The 14,829-nt window shown below is 41.7% G+C and overlaps 1 protein-coding gene and 1 long non-coding RNA gene across 4 annotated transcripts in view; one reads left to right on the top strand and one right to left on the bottom strand.

Annotated features, from left to right (window-relative positions):
• The window catches only part of LOC123993157 (beta-1,3-glucosyltransferase-like), a 147,042-nt gene extending 137,413 nt beyond the window's left edge, over positions 1 to 9,629 (bottom strand). For both annotated transcript variants that reach the window (XM_046295003.1, XM_046295004.1), the window contains exon 1: positions 9,478 to 9,629. In XM_046295003.1, coding sequence (XP_046150959.1) covers positions 9,478 to 9,541 — 64 coding nt within the window. In that variant the 5' untranslated portion in view covers positions 9,542 to 9,629. The remainder of the gene's footprint in view (positions 1 to 9,477) is intronic.
• LOC123993158 lies at positions 3,090 to 14,471 on the top strand. 2 transcript variants are annotated; one of them, XR_006831381.1, is made up of 4 exons: positions 3,090 to 3,177; positions 11,202 to 11,358; positions 11,912 to 12,092; positions 12,204 to 14,471. It is a non-coding gene; the product is annotated as an uncharacterized LOC123993158 (long non-coding RNA). The 2 variants fall into 2 exon arrangements; XR_006831380.1 differs by having other exon boundaries at positions 11,534 to 12,092.
• The last annotated feature ends 358 nt before the right edge of the window (positions 14,472 to 14,829 follow it).

The following is a 14,829-nucleotide window of genomic DNA, read 5'->3' as shown; positions in this document are numbered from 1 at the left end:
CTATCCAACCAGGCATTTCTTAATTTGTAAATTAATATTTATTATTAATAACCTGAATAATAATAATAATTAAATGGCATGATAATAACAAAGTGTAATGGCTGGTTTAAAATCTGTTTTATTAAGAAGCATCCATGTAAACAAGTGTACAAACAAAATTTATTTTTTATTTTATTTTTTACATAGGGTCTTAAATGCCTAAGACAACAGTAACACACATTTAAACAAAATGGACACATCAGAAACAATACAAAAAATAAATGAAAAGGGAAAGAAACCAGTAACGATGTGTAATGCAATAGCGAAATTGCACGTTTCTTTTGAAGCCGAGAGCCAGTGTTCAGTTGTGTCAATATGAAAATGTGACAATCCTCTCCTTTCTGACATTCCTTAATTTGTATACGAGACTAATATTTAGAGGTAATAAGGTAATAAAAATAATGAAATGCTACTGATAATAATGATGTGTAATGGTAATAGAGAAGCTGCAGAAATAAAGCCAACCTTTAACAGTTATGTCATTGACCGTGTATATTGGCCTGGCCAATTACTGTAACCTCCAATTCCAAGACCACCACAGCCCTATAGCTGACACCACCTCATTCTTTCTGCAGACATCTTTGAATATTAATTCGGAACAGATTTTTTGAAAACGTGGTCGCATAAAAAAACTGAGGGAGATTTTACCATAATTCTGTTACCAAACATTGCATTGGCACAGATCATCCAGTAAATGTGTTATTGTAAAATATACTGTGTAAATTGTTCAAAGTAGTCCTTGTGCATAGAGTTGTATGGGTTGTTAAACTTTGAAATCAATGATTTTTGTTTGGCATAGATTTTACAGTGAAATACCTGAGTCAAAGCATAATTCCGTTACCGTTGAATTTCCCCTAAGTGACTTCAAGACTAGACCTAGCTGTTTCAAGATGAATAGTAAGGTCAGTGACTACAGTAACTCTGTACTGTTTTGGCATAGAGAATGTACAAACGCTTGCCGTGCGGACACACACACAAAAAACTTGTTTGGCTTTAGTTATGGCAGCTGCATTTCTTTATTACCAGGCCGAATAGGAACATGGTTTTACTGGAGGGGGGCCTTCAGAACAGCTGATTAAAGGAACAAAGTCGCACACGGTGCTGCCATATGGCTGAAATACACTGACACACACAGTCCTACAGTACAGCTGACACACACACACAGACCTACCCATAGAGATCCTATAATTCACTATCATACAATTCTATAGACCTACCACAGTACAGCTCAATCACACAGTAGCTACAGTACAAATGACACACTTAATTCCTACTGTGCGGGAGCAATTCATTACAGCTGACAGAGTAGAGCTGAATGATGTCCATAGTGATGACTGCATGAGCTCCTCTTATAGTTAGATATAGTGGGTGGGCAGACCAGGACTTTAAAGGGATACTTCAGGATTGTGAAGCCCTTTATCTACTTTCCCCAGAGTCAGATGAACTTGTGGATACCATTTTTGTGTCTCTGTGTGCAGTTTGAAGGAAGTTGCTAACTAGCGTTGGTGCATAGACTAGAGGTCTATGGTAACTGCTAGCAGATACCATAGACTCCGTCATTGCGCTAACGCTAATTAGCATTGGCTCACATAACTACCTCCGTACAGGTTACAGGGACATAAAAATGGTATCCATGAGTTCATCTGACTCGTGGAAGTAGATACTGTAAAGGGCTTCATTGCCAAAATCCTTAAGTATCACTTTACCCACTATGAAATTATCATAAACCTGACGTGAATGGCCAAATAACAAAATGACGAAATGGCAAAATGATAGGTAAAACGTATCGTATCGTATCTGAGGACCATTTCATATGATTGTTAAGAGGATCTTAAAATTTTCTTTTTTAAATAAGGGTTTTTAATAAGATCTCCCTCAGCAGAGAGGAGGCCAATTTCACCTAAACCTTGTCTTGTGCCTGTTCACTGGCTTAGAGAGAAGGGGTGTTACAGTTGCATGTAAATTATTCCAAAGAAACTACAAAAGTTCGGAGAGCGAAATCCCAATCTTGATTAATAGTTGAGAAATGGGAAGCGGTCTAAAATCCACTTAATGATGGATTAATCAGAGTAAGTAACACAAACGATCTGGGTTCCACCAGAAAGACTCTGCAACATTCTCATCTGGTCTTCCAGGCTCTCAATCCTATCAGCTAGGATTAAAAATGCAACATTTGGCTCGAATCGCAGCTTCCTGTAGGGGAACATCCAAGTTCACTCCCCATTCTGCTACATCTGTCGCAACTTGCCATCTTTCATGGAGGTCCCTGGAGAAAGATAGGGAAAAGACAGCTTGGCGTGCGCTGCCTGCATATAATTAGGCTAGCCTTGCCGTTTTCACTTTCCCAATTCACTTGCAATGAGACAGATTGCTAAAATATCAAAGGGAATAGTGAGCTATGTACATTTACATTTAAGTCATTTAGCAGACGCTCTTATCCAGAGCGACTTACATGGTCTAACATGCTGACCAGACCAGACGTGTTGCACACACTGCAAAATAAAATAAAATGAACTTGGTTCTATTTGTGACGCTCGAAGCACTGCAAGTCCTGCCTCTCCCATCTCCTCATTGGTTTTTAGGAGCATATACCCATGTGGGTGATTGAAAGATGAACTGAGGTCCACTCTCCAGTTGGTTGCCAACCGCCATATCAAGTCCAAAGAAGAAGAAGCCTAAAGGAAGGAGGAGAGATTACTAGAAAGGAACTTGGTTGACGGTTTTATCTGTGGATTAATTGTCAGAGTAGAGGACCTTATGCCTTTCAGGTAAAATAACAACCCAATGTTTATATCTCCCAATGCTTTTTGACCTGTCCCCAAATTAATATAATTGGTTCAGAGTTTGTTTTGATATTTCAACCTGCGTGTCCTGATCACGTCTGGTGTGGGTGGACAAAATCAAGTTGCCTGCGATGGTGTGTGCAATGTGGTCAGTATGTCAGAGCGAGGGGAACTTTGTTTGAAAGCTTTTCATGTGTCACCACATTTCATGCATGCGTGACCTCCTGTGCCTCAAAGCCATTTCCTCTTACTGGTTGTGACGACAACATTTGTTCAGCCGGTTGCCCTTTCCTTTCCTTATTAGAACTGTTTTCATCTTTAACCCCCAGTGAGAGGACTTGGAAAAACCAACAAGGTAGGCCCTATTTCATGAAAATGTATTGATTTTGTGAGACCGTCATGTCGTTCGTGGTTGGTAGCACGCACGCACACACACACAAAGGTAAAAATATAGAATGAATCATGCTGTTGGTCAAGAATATGAACCTTGAACTACTCTGGCTCTAGGATGGAGGAAAGAGCAATGAGCTTTTATGGCAAAACACTTGACGGTATCACCAGAAATTAAGGGTCGAACAGTCGAACATATCCAGTTGCTCCTCTGATTAAACTATCTTCCTCTTTCACGCTGACTCCCATCATAGGGAAATATTTTACTCTATTGTTATTCTAGTCTAATTCTGTGCATCAGGGTTGGAGTTCTTGTGATTATCAATTCAGTGGTTGAAGTAATTGAATTACTGAATTGACAAATTCCCATAGAAAATAATTGTCCATTCTCAATTCATGAAATGGATTTCAATTTACTGCCTGAATTGATATTGTAGTTGACCCTTACCCTGATACGCATCATATTGTACTGTATATAAACATGCATTATACAGTCACATGATGAGAGCTGATTTCTGAGCACCATCCACACACAGGTCTTTAGCACTCAAGGTTTCAGGGCTAAAATCTTCAGCCATAATATAGTCCCATGGTACATGCATTGTTTGGTTGAATGTTTAAGAACTTTCAGGGTTTTCTATTCATATAAATTGGACACTGAATGATAGGGGTTTGAGACACAGCAGTTAACAAAACAATAGAGTGAAGTGTTGATTAGTTCCCCTCTCACTTAATTAAACACCCACATGTACAACTACACACACCGAGTGGTGCCCCCTTCCAATACAACTGTTACAACCAGGGTTTTATTTGTTGTTGTACCAATCAAAGCTCAAGCCAATTTCTGTGTGAATATTGCGCCAACAATTGGACTCTTGTCCAGACCAGTGTACCACGTGAGTCCGGTCAGCCAGGCTATGCATCCACAGATCTGCTTGAACCACAGCAAGGCAATGATCTGTCTATACAATAGAAGTAGGTAGGAGACGGAACAGCTCATAGGAGCAGGAACCATATACTATTTCTGTAGCGTGAGGCAGCTTGATGTACAAGTATATCCCCTGGACAGGATGCTAGTCTATCGCAGGACCTTACCTCGGCCAATCTATCTGCTGAGTGCCAAGCAGAGACGCATCGGTCCCATTTTTTACAGTCTTTGGTATGACTCGGCCAGAGATCAAACTCCCAATCTTTCAATCTCAGGATGGACACTAAAGACAAGGCCAGCGAGTTGGTTGCCCATACAATAGGCTAGTCTATAAACCTTTGGTATTACAGATGAATTCATGTAACATCTATTCCATTCACTTATGCCATTCAACAATTACATTAATGTTCATGAGGCTGTTAGTAACAACAATCTGTAACCACTATGGTGAATAATGAAAAGCAGACCTGAGTTCAAATCCTAAATGATTAAACGCCCCCAAGAACAGAAATTCCGAAATTCACTTTTTTTTTTCTTAGCCTACCCATGATGTTACACAAGGATAAGTCAAGAAGTCATTGTTTTAGTCAAAGTATGATATATTGAGGTTGAAGTGGGAAATCCGAAGGGGTAACTTCTGATCTTTTTCATGCCAATGTCATGCGTTTCCCCTATGATATGACATGCAACTACTTTAGAGTCTACGTTTCTTTTCAGGGCTGGGTTTTATTTGAATGTTGCCACCCACCAGCATGGCATTATTTATTAATCATAAACACCTACAAAGTACTTCCATCTTCACAAGTCGCAACTGAGCGGAGCAATATAATAGATCATCTTTGGCTGAGCCAAACAGCTTGTCGCCGTAGTCTACGCTTGGCTGCCTGAGCCATGGAGCAAATGAAAGTATGGGGTGTGTTTTAGCACCTCCACTTTTTTTACCAGCAAATTATAAATCATCCTTTGGATCGTTTGTCAAGTTTCAGTTTTTTGGGAGATGGAACGCTGTGGTGATTTCTCACGCCCAATTTGTGAATATGTATTAGCAGCCTGCATCATTCTTCAGAGGTAGAACCTAAAAACTACAATTTACGCTCTAGGACAGAAGTTACGCTGAAATAGAGGCGACATTGCACTCTGGTGAGGTCCTTTAAATAATTTCAAACGCTTTAGCTGTGCCTGATTGAGCCTGCCTCTTCCAATGAGCCTGCCTGTTCCAATGGAAGCAATAAAAAAGTCCCAAAAGAGCAAACACTGCCCACCTGACAAACACTCAAGGGCTGTTTCCCGGACATAGATTATGCCTATTCCTGGACTAAAAAGCAAGCTCAATAGAGAATCTCCATTGAAAGCACTTTTTAGTCCAGTACTATGCTTAATCTGTGTCCAGGAAACCTCCCCTCAAATTACACTAGATATACAAAAGTATGTGGACACCTCTTCAAATTAGTGGATTTGGCTATTTCAGCTACACCCATTGCTGACATGTATAAAATTGAGTAGACAGCCATGCAATCTCTATAGACAAACATTGGCAGTAGAATGGCCTAACTGAAGAGTTCAGTGACTTTCAACATTGCACTGTCATAGCATGCCACCTTTCCAACAAGTCAGTTAGTCAAATCTCTGCCCTGCTAGAGCTGCCCTGGTCCAGTCTAAGTGCTGTTATTGTGAAGTGGAAAAGTCTAGGAGCAACAGCAGCGCAGCTGCGAAGTGGTAGGCCACACAACCTCACAGAACGAGACCGCCAAGTACTGAAACACGTAAAAATCATCTGTCCTCGGATGCAACACCAACTACCTAGTTCCAAACTGTAAAGTTTGGTGGAGAAGCAATTAATGGTCTGGGGCTGTTTTTCATGGTTCGGGCATATCCCCTTAATTTTAGTGAAGCTACAGCATACAATGACATTATTGACAATTATGTGCTTCCAACTTTATGGCAACAGTTTGGGGAAGGCCATTTCCTGTTTCAGCATGACAATGCACCCGTGCACAAAGCAAGGTCCATACAGAAATAATTTCTCGAGATCGGTGTGGAAGAACTTGACTGGCCTGCACAGAGCCCTGACCTCAACCCAATCGAACACCTTTGGGATGAATTGGAACGCCGACTGCGAGCCAGGCCTAATCACCCAACATCAGTGCCGACCTTACTAATGGTCTTGTGGCTAAATGGAAGCGAGTCCCCACAGCAATGTTCCAACATCTAGTGGAAAGCCTTCCCAGAAGAGTGGAAGCTGTTATAGCAGCAAAGGGGGGGGACCAACTCAATATTAATGCCCATGATTTTCAAATGAGATGTTGGATGAGCAAGGTGTCCACATACTTTTGGTCATGTAGTGTATTATAAAGAACTAAAATAGTCTTTGAGCTAGAGGTCGACCGATTAATTAGAGCCGATTTCATAACAATCAGTAATCGGCATTCTTGGAAGCCGATTATGGCCGATTAATCTCATGCCAGGAATATAGTATATGCATATGATTAGTATGTGTGGATAGAAAACACTCAGACGTTTATAAAACTGGTTAAATCACGGCTGTGACTATAACAGAACGTGCGTTTCATCGAAAAGCGCAGGAAAATCTGATCACTGAAAATTGGAAAATATATCAATGCGCCACTTGCATGTATTGTCTATGGGAAAGCAAATTACCTGGAGCCGAGATTGCAATTCCTACAGCTTCCACACGATGTCAACAGTCTTGTCATTTGCCTAGGCTTTGTTTCTTGGTCAAACGAAGAAGAGACAGCCCATTTATTCAGGTCTCCGACCGGATATTTTGGTTGAGATTTACCCGGACATTATTTCCAGACGTACAGCTATAGAATACACATCGCCTCGTGATCAATTTGATCGCTTATTTTTTATTTTACCTTTATTTAACCAGGCAAGTCAGTTAAGAACAAATTCTTATTTTCAATGACGGCCTAGGAACAGTGGGTTAACTGCCTGTTCAGGGGCAGAACGACAGATTTGGACCTTGTCAGCTCGGGGGTTTGAACTTGCAACCTTGCGGTTACTAGTCTAACGCTCTAACTACTAGGCTACCCTGCCGCCCCAGGGTAGCCTATTAACGTTTACTAATACCTAATGTTGCATTACAAAAGCATTTCGAAGTGTGAAAGTTTATCATCGACTTTTTTAATTTAAAAAAATGACGTTACGTTATAAGACGCTATTTTTTTCCGTTGATCACACAGTCTTCATAGATCGATATCTAGGCTATATATGGACCGATTTAATCGGAAAAAAGACCCAATAGTGATTATGGGACATCTAGGAGTGCCAACAAAGAAGATGGTCAAAGGTAATGAATGTTTTATATTTTATTTGTGCGCTTTGTGTAGCGCCGACTATGCTAATGATTTTGTTTACGTCCCCTGCGGGTCTTTTGGGGTGTTACATGCTATCAGATAATAGCTTCTCATGCTTTCGCCGAAAAGCATTTTAAAAATATGACTTGTTGCCTGGATTCACAACGAGTGTAGCTTTAATTCAATACCCTGCATGTGTATTTTAATGAACGTTTGAGTTTTAACGAGTGCTATTAGCATTTAGCGTAGTGCATTTGCATTTCCAGATGTCTAGATGGGACGCCTGCGTGTCAGGTAGGAGCAAGAGGTTAACATTTAGTCAGGATCATTGAAATTGATCATTATTAATCATACTTAAAATGTAACCTTTATTTAACTAGGCAAGTCAGTCAAGAACAAATTCTTATTTACAATTGCATCCTACCCCGGCCAAACCCTAACAATGCTGGGCCAATTGTGAACCGCCCTATGGGACCTCCAATCACATCCGGTTGTGAAACAGCCTGGATTCGAACCATTATTGTCTGTAGTGACGCCTCGAGCACTGACACGGAACCCAAACCGGCTGCGCGCGTGCGCTATTGTGCATAAATTTATTTTGTCCCCCTACACCAAAAGTGATCACGACACACAGGTTAAAATATCAAAACCAATGCCATTAATTTAGGGACAGGTCGAAAAGAATTAAATATATATGGCAATTTAGCTAGTTAGCTTGCACTTGCTAGCTAATTTGTCCTATTTAGCTAGCTTGCTGTTGCTAGCTAATTTGTCCTGGGATATAAACATTGAGTTGTTATTTTACCTGAAATGCACAAGGTCCTCTACTCAGAAAATTAATCCACACATAAAACGGCCAACCAAATCGTTTCTTGTCATCTCTCCAGGCTTTTTCATCTTTGAACTTATACGGTGATTGGCATCTAAACTTTCAAAGTATTACCACGACTACCGGCAAAACAGTTTGTCTTTCAATCACCCACATGGGTATAACCAATGAGGAGATGGCACGTGGGTACCTGCTTCTATAAACCAATGAGGAGATGGGAGAGGCAGGACACACGCCAGCAGTGTGGGTGCAATAATTGAATAACATAGATTTCTACATTTATTTTGCGATGCCTTGTCCAGTCTGGTCAGCATGTGAGATGCAGTGCCTTAGACCGCTGCGCCACTCGGGAGACCTTATGGGTCATACATTCTTATGACAAGTCTTACGATGCATAACCACATCATAATGCATTATGCCTGGCTGCAGTCTTTAGGTATAGTTAATATGTTACCTGAATTAATGCAATAGCGCGCTATTTTAAAGTTAGCCACTGAGCTGCTGTCGCACACAATTCGTCGCACATGCATGCATCGCGTTGAGTTATTGGGTGAAGTTATCAAAGAATACAACGAGATACAATTGTAAAAGTATTTCTCAGAGAACGAAGGCTACAACTCTCACACCCACAAGCTGCGCGTGCAGCAGCCTGCAAAACACTGGGGCATATTCATTTCGGAAACCGTTTACCGTATAAGAACCAAACGGAAACAGAGCCAAAACGAAAGTTTCTATTGGACAAATCATTCGGTCTCTCCCCGTTTCCTTTGGTTCCGTTTAAGAAACGTTTTGCAACATTATTCGGCGTAATGAATATGCCACTGGTCAAGAAGTTTAAACTATACTCAAAATACAGTCGCTAAGCTTCCACAGAGTCTAGGTTATATCCTAGTAAAAACATGCGTTTAGGCAATTCAAAAACTTAAAGACACAATGTAACACAAACGGTCGTGAACGAATGTGCAGCCAATCCAATTAGGAGTTTCTAACCAGATGCAATTATTTGCAATGTCCAGTCATCTCTAGGCTAGCTACATGGCTAGCTAAAGTTAACTCTTCCAATGTGCAACACGGCTTCCAAACAACGCATATTCTTAGCTTGCTCTACTCCCTGCTTAAAGCAGCCACATAAAGCACGAGTAAAATGCGCATAGCTTCAAATAGAACGGTAAGTCAACCAATACTTACCGAAGGACAGAAAAAGTAAATAAAAAGCAACGGTGTGTACGACATCTGGCTTTTCAGGGATCATCGTGTGAGACAAGAGAGAGATTACTGACAGCCTCCGGTGTGGCTTTGACAGTGTTTGGAATGCTTTTTTTGTGCACAATTTTTAGGACAAGAGAAAGGAGATTTTGGCATGTTCACCGCCACTAATGTGGCTCAGGCGCGCTCTTGTGGCCAAATGCTGCACTGTTAAAAGTCGTGCTTACTAGGCTACAATAACACACTCCGTGTCTTTCCTGGTTGGCTCAATTGTACCTATCAAATAAAAAATCATTCACACAGCATTTTGCAGTTATCCTATCTTTATTTGTCTATATTTAACCAGCCTGCACAAATAGCTTTGCAACGTAGGCTAAACAAACTTGCTTTATTAGGCCTATTGTATATTATAACATTCTATACAATAGATTTCGGTAGCTACAGTCATTACGTCTACAGTAAAGGATAATCATTGTATCAATTTGAAATATTTAGGCTTCAATCAGATTCCCAGCAAACATGACCCCATTAACAAGCTAGCCTACATTTTAGTCATTTAGCAGACACTCTTATCAGAAACAACTTACAGATCCCACGTGTGAATCGCATTTACAACCCTGTCATGGCTAGCACCGCTACTCGACCCACTGAGCCACACAGGACTACACCACCCCAACACAGGCCAGACTCACCAAGCCCAGCAATAGGAGGGGCTCATTTCAATATGTGGGAGCTTGGTTTGCACAGTTTTTTTGTGCAACCATTACTAGGATTATTTTTGTTTTATCTTATACACTGCCAATGATGAGGTCTTTAAAAAACACTTATGAGAATCTTAGTCGTCATGAAATTGTATTTAAAGCGTAGCCTCACACAACCCAACTCTGAAATATGGTCCCTGTTTTCTTTCTCCTTACTTTTTACGCTTGAGATGTTAACTGTAATGAAATTTCCTAATACTGTTGGAATGAGACTATCAGGACTTTTGTAATTAGTTAATTGTTTATTGGATGTTGTGTTTAGGCCTAGTACTCACCCCTCCAAAAATTAACAGAATGTATTTTAAAAAATGGAGGAGATTTCAGCTGCAGTCTACATGTTTTTGAGTTACTATCTGCATTACTTTCCTCCCTACAGTGCTGTTGTATCATTTAGATCCAAAAACATACTTGTGGGTAGCAGCCACAAATCTGGTAATAATTTTGGCTATTGACACATTTGCAATGTGGTTCTCTGCTGGACACACAAACACAGGTCTAAATCAGTCACTGATTAGAAGACAAGAATGAAAACCAGATGTGTTTTGGCCCTCGAGGACCGTATTGAATAGCCCTGATCTCGATTAATTGTTCAGGTCCCAATGATAATGAAGGTTACATGCTGTGAACTCGTCTATATATTCTTTAGAGGCCTTGAATGTGATTGTACTATAGAATGCTTTAACCAATCACCTGTTTTCGTGTTGTTTGTAATGGGACAAAACATATTGAAATTATTAACACAGTGAAATATATTTATTTCTGCACGTTCAATGCCGGTCTCAACTGCCTCCGACTGATCAATGACACCACAGCAGGTATCATGGGAAATTGATCCTTCTCCTCTGGCAAAGTGCTCAATTAATTATAATATAATAATAATATATATATATATATTATACTGTACAAGGAACCATTAATATTCCTCTGTCTTCTGTCTCCCTCTAGTTGCTTTGAATTATGGCATATACTGTACAAAGAGGACCTCCCATCAGCCAATGTAAAATCCAAGATAGTGGTCTTTGTTGTCGTGGGACATTCAGCTCTCCAACTGTCTGCCTGTGCATTCAGCAGGACAAGTCAAGTGAAACATGGCTTTAGCCAGGTAAGGTATGCTAATATGTCTAACTTAAACTCCTAACTGTGCTAGCCTATCTGTACACACTATATGACATAACATCTGATGTCAAATCAATGGAAGTGATGATGGCATGCGGTACCAGTTTTATTTTTTTAACGTAAAACCAAATAATTGTGTTGATTTGCCCTTTTTTTTACAGGTACCACATACCTCCCCCACTTATATATATTTTTAAATAGTGTTGGCAAATTTTTTATTTTACCCTTATTTTACCAGGTAAATTGACTGAGAACATAGTTTCATTTACAGCAACAACCTGGGGAATAGTTACAGGGATGAATGAGCCAACTGGAGACTGGGATGATTAGCTGATCATGACAGTATGAGGGCCAGATTGGTAATTTAGCCAGGACACAAGAGTTAACACCCCTACTCTTATGATACTGTAAGTGCCATGGAATCTTTAATTGACCACAGTGAGTCAGGACACCCGTTTAACATCCCATCCAAAAGACAGCACCCTACACAGGGCAATGTCCCTAATCACTGCCCTGGGGCATTGGAATGTTTATTTTAGATCAGAAGAAAGAGTGCTACCTACTGGCCCTCCAACACCACGTCCAGGAGCATCTGGTGTCCCATCCAGGGACCGCAGGGTGGTTTGCTGCTGGCCAAAGTTAGCTGAAGTTTGTATTGACCTATTAAAGAAAACCGAACCATGGATTACAGTTTCTCCTGGTCTATAAACTACTTTCAGGGTGAGGACCGATCTAACATTAAGTTGTAAAATACTGAACTTCCCTTTCAAGGAAAACATGTTTGTTAATTTCTGTTAAGCATTATAACACTAACTGTATTTTTATCCACAGCTTTTCCCCCTTACCTGGGAGGCAGAGACTGACTGGTTGCTGGAAGAGCATTTCTGTGCAGAGTTCACACTACCAAGATTTGAATCAAGTTCAACTACCACCAAGCTACTGCAAAATGTAGTTCAATTGCCAGTTGAACTACATGTAGCTCACTACTTCCCAACACTGTTGATGAGCAGCATTTCAACAGACTTCCTTCTAAACATGGAGTGATTTATGGATGATGTGGATGTCTGTGGGAAGATGAATTAGATAGTGTTTTGAAAGCGAAAAGGATACTTTTTAAAATTTAATTTAATAAAGTATTGTTTAAGGTAATTTCACCAAATTTCACTCTGTAGCAAAACATTTTCACCTGTTTTGTGCCAACTGAACATGTCCACACTGTGTCTCCACAGTCAAGACTTGATGAACAGGTGTGACCATGGCAACACAGTCTCTAAAACTCACCATGAGGTCATGTTTAGTAGGCACAAAATGGGAGAAAAGGGACTGAAATGGAGTGACACAGAAAAGTTTTATTTGAACTTTAATAGTTCAAATAAATAGTCGGTTTTAAAATGTTTTGTTACAGTGTGCCCTACTGAACATGACCCAGGGTCCTGACCCTTTTTGGAATGACTCTGCGCTATTGGCTGATGAACAGGGCCAAGTTCGAGGAGCTGTATCCTGAGCGTGTGTTCCTCTGGTGGCAGTGATGGAGAAGGCCCAGTTGCAGCTCGAAGACATCTTCGGAGGAACCACACACGTAAATCCCCTCCATGAAAACACAGCAAGTTCTTCAAAAGGGAAGTCAGCGCTACATTCAACGCAGAAGAGGCAGACGCTAATGTATACTGTTTCTAGTTGGTGTGACACCCTCTCTTTTAAGACAACATAATTGCATGTAGTACACAGCATATTTGATGATACAGTTAGTGTTTCTCAAAAGGGATTTCGGTGCTCCCCAGCCATTTCACATAAGGGCTTACTGATTAGTTGAATCATGTGTGCTAGAATTGGAATCAAAAACATACAGTGCCTTCAGAAAGTATTCACGCCCCTTGATTTTTCTAAAAAATACAAATCTGATTGTTGATCATTACTAACAGGGCCGGGTCTAGCCTTTTGGGGTCCCTAAGCGAGATTTGGTTGGGGGGCCCACCACCTCGCTGCAAAACATTTTAGTGGCCCCCCTCTTAAACTCATACATTTCTACTCATTTTGCAATACTGGCTCGTCAGGCTCCCACGCCTCAGGCGGCTTGTATGGCTCCCACGCATTAGGTGGCTCGATAGGTTTACAAGACCTGGTTGCCCCGTCAAGCGTCCGTTGCCGAGTCTACCGAGGATGCCTCAGCTGGTTTGTCAGGTTCACAAGACTCGTTTGGCTCGGCAGGCTCCTACGCCTTTGGCAGGCTGGTCAGGTTCCCGCGCCTCAGCAGAAGCCATTTTGCCATGGTGTGGAGAGATTCCATTTTTATATGAGATGGCGCAAGAGTTGATGGCTGCTGTTTTGTGCTATTGTGTGTTTTTTTTTGCGTTATTTGTAACTTATTTTGTACGTAATGTTTCTGCCACCCGAAAATAGCATCTGGATATCAGCACAGTGATTACTCACCTCGTACTGGACAAAGATCTTTTCCTTAATGAGTCGGATGCAAAGGATTTACTTCAGACACCAGACAAGGCCCAAATCCCCGTCATTCGCATGAAGAAGAGACGGAGATATCGGGGACGTAGGTCAGTGTGCCTTGTAAGTATCCGACGGCGAGTGGGTAATCCACCTCTACCATCAATCCTATTAGCCAAAGTGCAATCTGTCACGTATACGCCCTCTCCGGCCTCTAGGTCATCAGGCTGCTGATTATCCCGCACACCTGTCACCATCGTCTCGTGCACCTGCGCCTCATGACACTCACCTGGACTCCATCACCTCCTTGATTATCTTCCCTATATCTGTCAGATTGCCAGGCTTCCCTGCCTTAGCCGTCTCGTCAGGCTCTCATGCCTCAGCCGGATCACCATGCTCCCCTGCCTCACCCGGCTCGTCAGGCTTTCATGCCTCCGCCGGATCGCCAGGCTTCCCGGCTTCCACCAGCTTGTCACGTTCTCATGCCTCAGCCGGATCGCCAGGCTCCCCTGCCTCAACCAATCTGTCAGGTTCCCGCATCCCAACTGACTAAACAGGTTATTGCGCATCAGCAGGGCTGACGAGTCTGCTCCTGATCCCCGGGTTTGTAACCTTTGACGGCGTCCTGCGGCTAGAGCCGCGCGTTGGGGAGGGAGGACTGTCACGTATACTCCCTTTCCAGCCTCTAGGTCATCAGGCTGCTGTTTGTCCCGCACACCTGTCACCATCGTCTTGCGCACCTGTGCCTCATGACACTCACCTGGACTCCATCACCTCCTTGATTATCTTCCCTATATCTGTCACTCTCCTTGGTTCTTTCCTCAGGTGTCATTGACTCCGTTTTCATGTCGGTGCGTTGTTTGTGTTCATTGTTTCTTTTATTTCTTAAAACACACCCCCCGAACTTGCTTCCTGACTCTCAGCACACTCATTACAGAATAACACCTCACCTAAGGGAAGCATCATTGTTTCTATTATATATTAAAACAGTCACTCCCTGAACTTGCCTCCCGAC

The sequence above is a fragment of the Oncorhynchus gorbuscha genome, linkage group LG13 (genome assembly GCF_021184085.1).
Source record: "Oncorhynchus gorbuscha isolate QuinsamMale2020 ecotype Even-year linkage group LG13, OgorEven_v1.0, whole genome shotgun sequence".
Taxonomy (NCBI): domain Eukaryota; kingdom Metazoa; phylum Chordata; class Actinopteri; order Salmoniformes; family Salmonidae; genus Oncorhynchus; species Oncorhynchus gorbuscha.
This window is presented reverse-complemented; position numbering and strand designations above follow the sequence as displayed.